The 7,756-nt window shown below is 40.3% G+C and overlaps 1 protein-coding gene across 1 annotated transcript; it reads left to right on the top strand.

Moving 5' to 3' along the window:
* Positions 1-7,064, top strand: LOC125879420 (uncharacterized). Its single transcript, XM_049561298.1, has 2 exons — positions 1-27; positions 3,890-7,064. Exon 2 carries the CDS (start codon positions 3,892-3,894, stop codon positions 5,542-5,544), a length of 1,653 nt encoding a protein of 550 aa, XP_049417255.1. The 5' UTR covers positions 1-27; positions 3,890-3,891; the 3' UTR covers positions 5,545-7,064.
* The last annotated feature ends 692 nt before the right edge of the window (positions 7,065-7,756 follow it).

Raw genomic sequence — 7,756 nt, 5'->3', positions numbered from 1 at the left:
AGGACTCTGCTGACACACAAACCACAGGTAGGCCTGTTTCCTCCTCCTCCTCCTCCTCCTCCTCTTCTTCGTCTTCTGTCTGTTAAACTGATGACTGACAAACACCAAACCTCTTTAGGTTTCATGTGTGGGAGAATTAACATCATTAGCATTAAAAGATTTTAGAACATGACACACACAAAAAAATGATACTATTAGCTATCTGCAATAAGCAACACCATCATCATGATCATGACAGTGAGTTTAGAGAGCTTAGAGCTCGGGTTATTTGTGTAACCACCACCAACAATAACAGGGAAAAAAACAGTGAGAGATGAAGTTTGAGACGACTGTCAGTCCGTAAATAATGTGCTAAATATTTTAATATTCTACAGGAACACTTTAAAATAAATTTATAAACCTCGTCAGAATATTAATTTTAACACATTTAACCTTCTAATGAACAAAGCTGAAAGTAAAGACGTCCAAGTTTCTGTAGAATTTAACACAGATTCAGTTACAGGTTCATCATGTGATCATTTTATCTAGGGTTGTAACGATATACTGGTTTCAAGATCAGTGGTGTGTTGGAGGGTATACGCAGGTATACGGGGTATAGCCACTTCTTTTTCTGGCCATTTACAGTATACCTACCTGTCAGCCAGAAAGCCATTAGACTATATAGGAGAGTATGTCCACTATCTCCTCTGTGACCTACCCATCTACCAAGTAGCACATCCACCTGATCAGCTACCACTACACCACTGTTCAAGATTAACTTGTAATATAAAAATTGTCATTAATCATACCGTGTACATTTACTTATCTACAGTACTGAAATAAATATACAACCGGACAAAGAATCTCACCTTTAGTTAAATTGTGGTTTCACTTTTGTTTAATTTTAAAAAGAGCCCTTTTTCAGTCCTTTATGGGTCGTAGTAACGAATAATAATAATAATAATAATAATAATTGTGTAATACTGCCATGTTTTCTGTGGCAGTTATCAGACCTTAAAAACCTTATACTGTTGTCACCCAAATTAATCTCACTTGAGGGAAGAGTTTTACACCTGAGGGCTTAAATCATAGGATGTGACCATTTTTAATTCATTTACACAATTTATGTTTTTGAGGCACTGAGTTCGTACCCAGATAGTTTTCAAAATGCATCTATTACATTTAATGAAACTGCTGTTGGGGCAGGTGGTGGTTAGCACTGTCACCTCACAGCAAGAGGGTTGCCGGTTTGATCCCGGGCGTGGGAGCCCTTCTGTGTGGAGTTTGCATGTTCTCCCTGTGTCAGCGTGGGTTCTCTCCGGGCACTCCAGCTTCCTCCCACAGTCCAAAGACATGCAGGTTAATTGGTGACTCTAAATTGTCCGTAGGTGTGAATGTGAGTGTGAATGGTTGTCTGTCTCTATGTGTCAGCCCTGTGATAGTCTGGTGACCTGTCCGGGGTGAATCCTGCCTCTCACCCAGTGTCAGCTGGGATAGACTCCAGGGACAGAATTTGCAGAAGATTTTTGTCCATGATCACAACAGAAATAAACAAGCTAAAACTGTGGTTTGACAAAAATAAATAATAATAAATCATTAAATCTAAGCAAAACAAAAAATATGCTGTTTGGAAAAAATAAACCTGATTTCAATGTAGAACAGACAATAGATAATATAAAAATAGAACAAGCTTATGAAATAAAATTTCTAGGTGTGATCCTGGACCACAAAATAGCTGGAAATCTCATGTAAGCCACACATGATCAAAACTGGCAAAGTGCACTGCAATACTGGGAAAAACAAGACACATTCTGGATCACAAATCATTATACACCCTATACTGTTCACTGTTTTTACCACATCTGTCATACTGTGTGGAGGTCTGGGGAAACATCCATAAAAGCATTCTCTCTCTATATATATATTTACATATTTACTTGTTCCTACTCCTTTTCCAAACGTGTATGAATACTTTATTTTTTTCTTCATTTGTATATTTATGGCATTTCTATCTTTTTTTAGTTTTTCTACATGTTGGAAAATACAAATAAAGATAAACATTAACAGAAAAAAACGTAAGTTTTAAAGGATTTATATATATGAAATAAATATGATTCATAAAATATTTTGAACTGCTTTTTAACTTCTAAACTCTCCTCACTGCGTCTGCTGTCAGATTAAAAAATATATAAATTTTATCAGCTCCGTCAGATTCTCCCTCTGAACATCCATCATGTCTGATATTCAAGAACAAACTCAGTCAGTGGCAGGTCAGTCCGTTACAAATTTTAATAGTCCACACTTTGATTTTTGTAAATAGATTTTCCAGAGTAAAAATCAAACCCCCCCCCTAAAATTAGATTTTGTCTCAATTCTTAAGAATGAGATATATTTATTAATGTGACAGCAGTCGCAGTGAGGAGACATTTAATCTCATCTTTAAACCATTGTTCTTATTTAGTTTGGATTTCGAGGGCCGACAGAGTCGAGCTGTTCTGGTTCAGACTGACCTGGTAGAAATATTATTGAAAGAATTTATCAAACAGAAATCTGAGCAGAACCTGCGCAGCATTCACACCTGTTTGGAAACCAGGAAGTGAGACAGGAAGTCCCTGTGATGTAGCTGACTCCCTTATACCTGATTAAATTATGTATTTATAGAAATCTCACAGAGCTGACAAAAATCTGGGACACACCTTTAAAGGGCCAACATTTTCACAAGACATATTTAAAATAAAGATGATTCTAGCAGGACACTGTGACACAGATGTTCTCAGTACGTGCTGTTAGTTTGAGATTTTAGTTTGAAGTTGTGAGTTCTCGTCTGGGACGACATTTTTTAACACAGGGCAAGTTTAGAAGTTAAAAAGCAGATCAAAATATTTTACAAATCACATTTATTTCATACATACAAATCCTTTAAAAATAATGTTCCAGCCCAGAAACAAGATTAGTGTGTTGATACGTTTTAATTTGAAGGCTGTTTTGGTAGGACATGATTTTGAAACACATATCAGTTTCAACTCTACAAAGACAAATATTAAAGGTAAATGTAGGTTTAATAAATTGATCAAATGTGACATGAATTGATATTTTTGATTTTCTGTTAGATTTATTTTCCGCTGTATTATTATTATTTTTTTACCTATTTAGTTATTATGACCTTTATTTGTTATTTGCTGTTATGAGTGACGTAAACAATCCTTGACAGCTGTAGAACCTTTTCATATCAGTAAGCAGAGAGCTCCACAGGTTTTAGTCCAACAACTTGCCATCATTTGATTTATTACAGAAACATCAAATCCTGTAACAACAACCCACCTCAGACCTTCATGCTCTCCACCCTCAGGCTACATGTCCTCACACAACCGGTCCTATCATGAACCTAATGAAGGATATGAACATACAACAGTTTATATATCGCAGGAAAAGTTATGGACATGTAACACTTTTTACATCTTATCAGAAGTTATGAACGTAAGAGACTCAAAACAACCACAAAGACTCAAAACAACCACAAAGACTCAAAACCACAAAGAGACACTAAACAGCCACAAAGATGCTAAAAACGACCACAAAGACACACAACAAGCACAAAGAGACAAAACAACCACAAAGAGACTCAAAACAACCACAGAAACTAAACAACCAAAAAGAGACACAAAAAAACCACAAAGAGACATGAAACAACTACAAAGACTCAAAACAACCACAAAGAGACAAAAAACAACCACAGAGACTAAACAACCACAAAGCGACAGAAAGACGACGCACACATTGTGTTTTTTTTGTTGTGGTTTTGTGTTTCTTTGGGTCCAGGTGTCTCTCTGTAGGAGAGGTGGGACACCTACTGTCTCACAGAGCGTCCATGTTTAGGACATGATTCCATGTTATTCTCTCTGTGTTGCAGTCATGGCGTTCCCTCGGCTCTCTGCCTCCATGCTGTTGGCTTCTTTGATTCTCCTTCTCTACTGGACGGCCGCATCAGCTCGGTCACATGACCGCACCTCCTCCAACCTGTCACCCCTCTACAGGGTGAAGAGAGACATGCCTTCCAACACCAAAGAGAGAGTGGCAGCATCTTTTACAGTGCTGAAGGACTCCCTGTCTGTGGTGAAAGAAGTGGTTGGAAAGAGTACCACCAGTACGGTGTCAGGGGTGATTAAGAGTCTCGTCAACATCGCCAGCTTGGCGCCAGGCATCGCAGGTCTGGTCTCCTCTTTTCTCAACTTGGCCTTGTCCTTCGTCCCTCAACAAAACCCTCTGAAGGCGCTCAAGGAAGGGTTTGCTGAAGTGAACAGGAAGCTGGACTCACTCTCCATCCGGATCTCCAACCTGGCGACAGATGTGGAATGGTTCAACTACGCCAGCGTCTACTCTCAAGACGAGGTCCGCATCCTCAACGCCTGGAAGAAGTTCGGTGAGTTCCGTGAGAACAGTGAGCTGGTACAAAGTGAAGATGATAAACTCAGACTGGCAGAGGTATTCACCAACTACTACGAGAACACGGCAACCGAGGCCAGCGTGGCCAACCTTTACCATTACCTGACGGTCAGCAACATGTCACTCAGTGGAAACCTCAACGACCTGCTGAGGAAGAAGTTCAAATGTAGCATTCGTGAGATTGGCAATTATAACCTGCACTTCATCACTCTGCTGTGGAGGGGGATGGTGCTCAACCAGCTGTACTGGGACCTGATCGGTCTCAGTCAAACGGGCATAACAGATCGATACACCGAGATGTTGAAGAACGTCTCTAGTGCTCAGGTATCAGTCGTGGAGTTCTGCCTCAACAACTATGAGCAGTACGTGACGAATGATGCGGAGGAGATCAGCAAAGCCCTCAGTCCTGACGACAAAGAAGCCATCGCTGAAAAGGTGAAAAAAGCTCTGGATGAGAAGTTCTACTGGTACAACTGGGTGGTGCTGGTGTACAAGTCTGACGACGACAGCTACCACAGATTTTATAGCAAGATGATAAACGTCTCTGTGAATCCAATCACTGTCTCTGTGGGCTACACTCAGAAAGCTGACGAGATACATAAAGCACATGTAATGCATGTGCTGAACCAGTGCACCTTCTATAGAATGCACCCGACTGGTCCATTTACGGCCCCAAACTATCCTCTGTGTACCCGCATCATACAGAAAATAAAAGAATGTAATCAACTCGTGGCTGGCGTTCCTATCAGAGACTACGTTAAGGAGATAGAATCCGGTACAGGTGATTTTGTTCAAGTCCCGGAAAAACTGATGCAAATCCATTGTAAAGGGAGCAGGTTTACGGACAGGATGTCCGTTTACTACTCCCGAACCATCGATCCATGTGTGTCTGACACATGTGAGACAGGAGAGTGCAAGAGGCTGTTGGACTCCAACGAACATCTGTGTGAGTGTCCTGATGGTTACTATGGAGACAGATGTGAAAAGGAGCTGAACCCCAACAATGTCCCAGCGATCGATAAAAGCCAAACTGTGCCCGACTTCACCAGCATCAACGCCAAGCTGAGAGCGATGGAGGCCAAACTGGACGACATCCTCAATAAGACGTGTCCTGCTCAGTAACAACTGAAAACAATCTTAACTCGTCGCACACAGAGCGTCAGAAGGTGCCGCGTCCCTTCGCTTTTTTCAGCTTCACCATAAAATCATTTCCACTACACTCAGAGTGAGACAGACTGACGGACACTGTGACCTTGGACAAACTTCCACAAGGACAACTGTCACCGCAACAGTCCACCGATCATGACATGAGGGTCCTCAGAGAGGGACACATGGAGACCCCTGACAGACTGAGAGACAGCACTGTCAACACCATCAACACCGTCAACACTGTGTCCTGACACCTTAACACCATCCTAACACCATCTTAACACCATCCTAACACCATCCTAACACCATCCTAACACCATCTTAACACCATCCTAACACCATCTTAACACCATCCTAACACCATCCTAACACCATGTTAACACCATCTTAACACCATCCTAACACCATGTTAACACCATCCTAACACCATGTTAACACCATCTTAACACCATCCTAACACCATCTTAACACCATCCTAACACCATCCTAACACCATCCCAACACCATCCTGACACCATCCCAACACCATCCCAACACCATCCTAACACCATCCTAACACCATCCCAACACCATCCTAACGGTGAAGCACGGTGTGTCCTGATCCTATAGATCTTGTCCGTGATTGGTTCCAGCGGAGGTGAAGACACCATCAGGACACTGTCAGGACACCATCAGGACACCGTCAGGACACTGTCAAGACACCATCAGGACACTGTCAGGACACCGTCAGGACACTGTCAGGACACCGTCAGGACACCATCAGGACACCGTCAGGACACTGTCAAGACACCATCAGGACACTGTCAGGACACTGTCAGGACACCGTCAGGACACTGTCAAGACACCATCAGGACACTGTCAGGACACCGTCAGGACACTGTCAGGACACCGTCAGGACACTGTCAAGACACCATCAGGACACCGTCAGGACACTGTCAGGACACCGTCAGGGCTTAGAGTCTCAGTTTATATGAAATTCAGCAGGTTCAGATCAGAATATTAAAAACAAAGGTGATTTCAGTTTTAAATGTTTAAACATCAACTAAGTTGTAATTTCATTCATTGAAAGCTTGAAGGTCCTGAAAATGATTAAAGATCTGAATTAATTAAGTTATCAAAGTGGATATAAAACTGTTAAATGAGCTTCAGCTTTTAGCTTTAAATAAAATATTGTGATCATAAATGAATTATTAATCAAAGACACGTTGTGTTCTGATTTGTTAGATCAAAATGGGCACATTAAAGATTAATGAAACATTTAAACAAGTGTTTGTCTGAATTTCTTTCTGTTTAATATTCATCATTATGACACACTATCACAACTCATATGACTTGTTATTATATCTTATTATTATGTATATATATATTTACTGTCCTTTGGCTGAAGCAGCTCAGATGTGAAGTCTGTCACAGTCACATGTTCTTTGCTTTGAGACTCTGTTAATTTTCAGCTTCAGTCGAACACTTTCTCTTTGACTTGATTTTCAGCAGCTGGAGTTTCAGATTTGTCAGTAAAAATTTTGAAATCTTTCTTCAGTAATTCAGTTTTCTGTTACTTCACACTTCCAGCACACCTCACTGGGAAATATCGTACTTTTTACTGCAACACATTTAGTCTATAACTTTACAGATTCAGATCATTAAAACCAAATATAATCAATGATCAGTGATGATGTATTATAGATTAAACCTCCCGGCAGTTTATGAAGTCACTAAAATAAGCTCCTCTTTACCAGCTGTGCTCATTAACACATCAGTAATATAACTCTGAGTCCAAAGAAGTCTGGACGCTGTAAAACATGAAAAACAAGAAAAACAGAATGTAATGATTTGTAAATCTTTTTTGACCCAGTGATGAAAGTTATTATATTCAGTTATGATCAAGGAATTAATAAACAGTGTTAGCTAATGGATAAGAAATCAACTTTTTAACTAGCTAACATGCTAGCTAACTAACTCTGTCTGCTTCCTTGATCAGAACAATGGAAACTTTCACCACTGATCATTTTAGAAAGGATGCCACAAGAAAACATGTTCTTTGTTTGTTATATAATGTGCATTTAATTTGGTTCCTGTCTGCATCCAGGCATCAGAAAAAAAATGGTTTGCTAATATTAGCTAGCCACATTAGTGTGCTAGCTACATTAGCTGTGGCTGATCGCTGACAGACAGAAACAAACTTCTA

This window comes from Epinephelus fuscoguttatus, linkage group LG19 (assembly GCF_011397635.1).
Source record: "Epinephelus fuscoguttatus linkage group LG19, E.fuscoguttatus.final_Chr_v1".
NCBI classification, from domain to species: domain Eukaryota; kingdom Metazoa; phylum Chordata; class Actinopteri; order Perciformes; family Serranidae; genus Epinephelus; species Epinephelus fuscoguttatus.
Note: the sequence above shows the minus strand (reverse complement) of the source record. Positions and strands in the feature narration are given on the sequence as shown.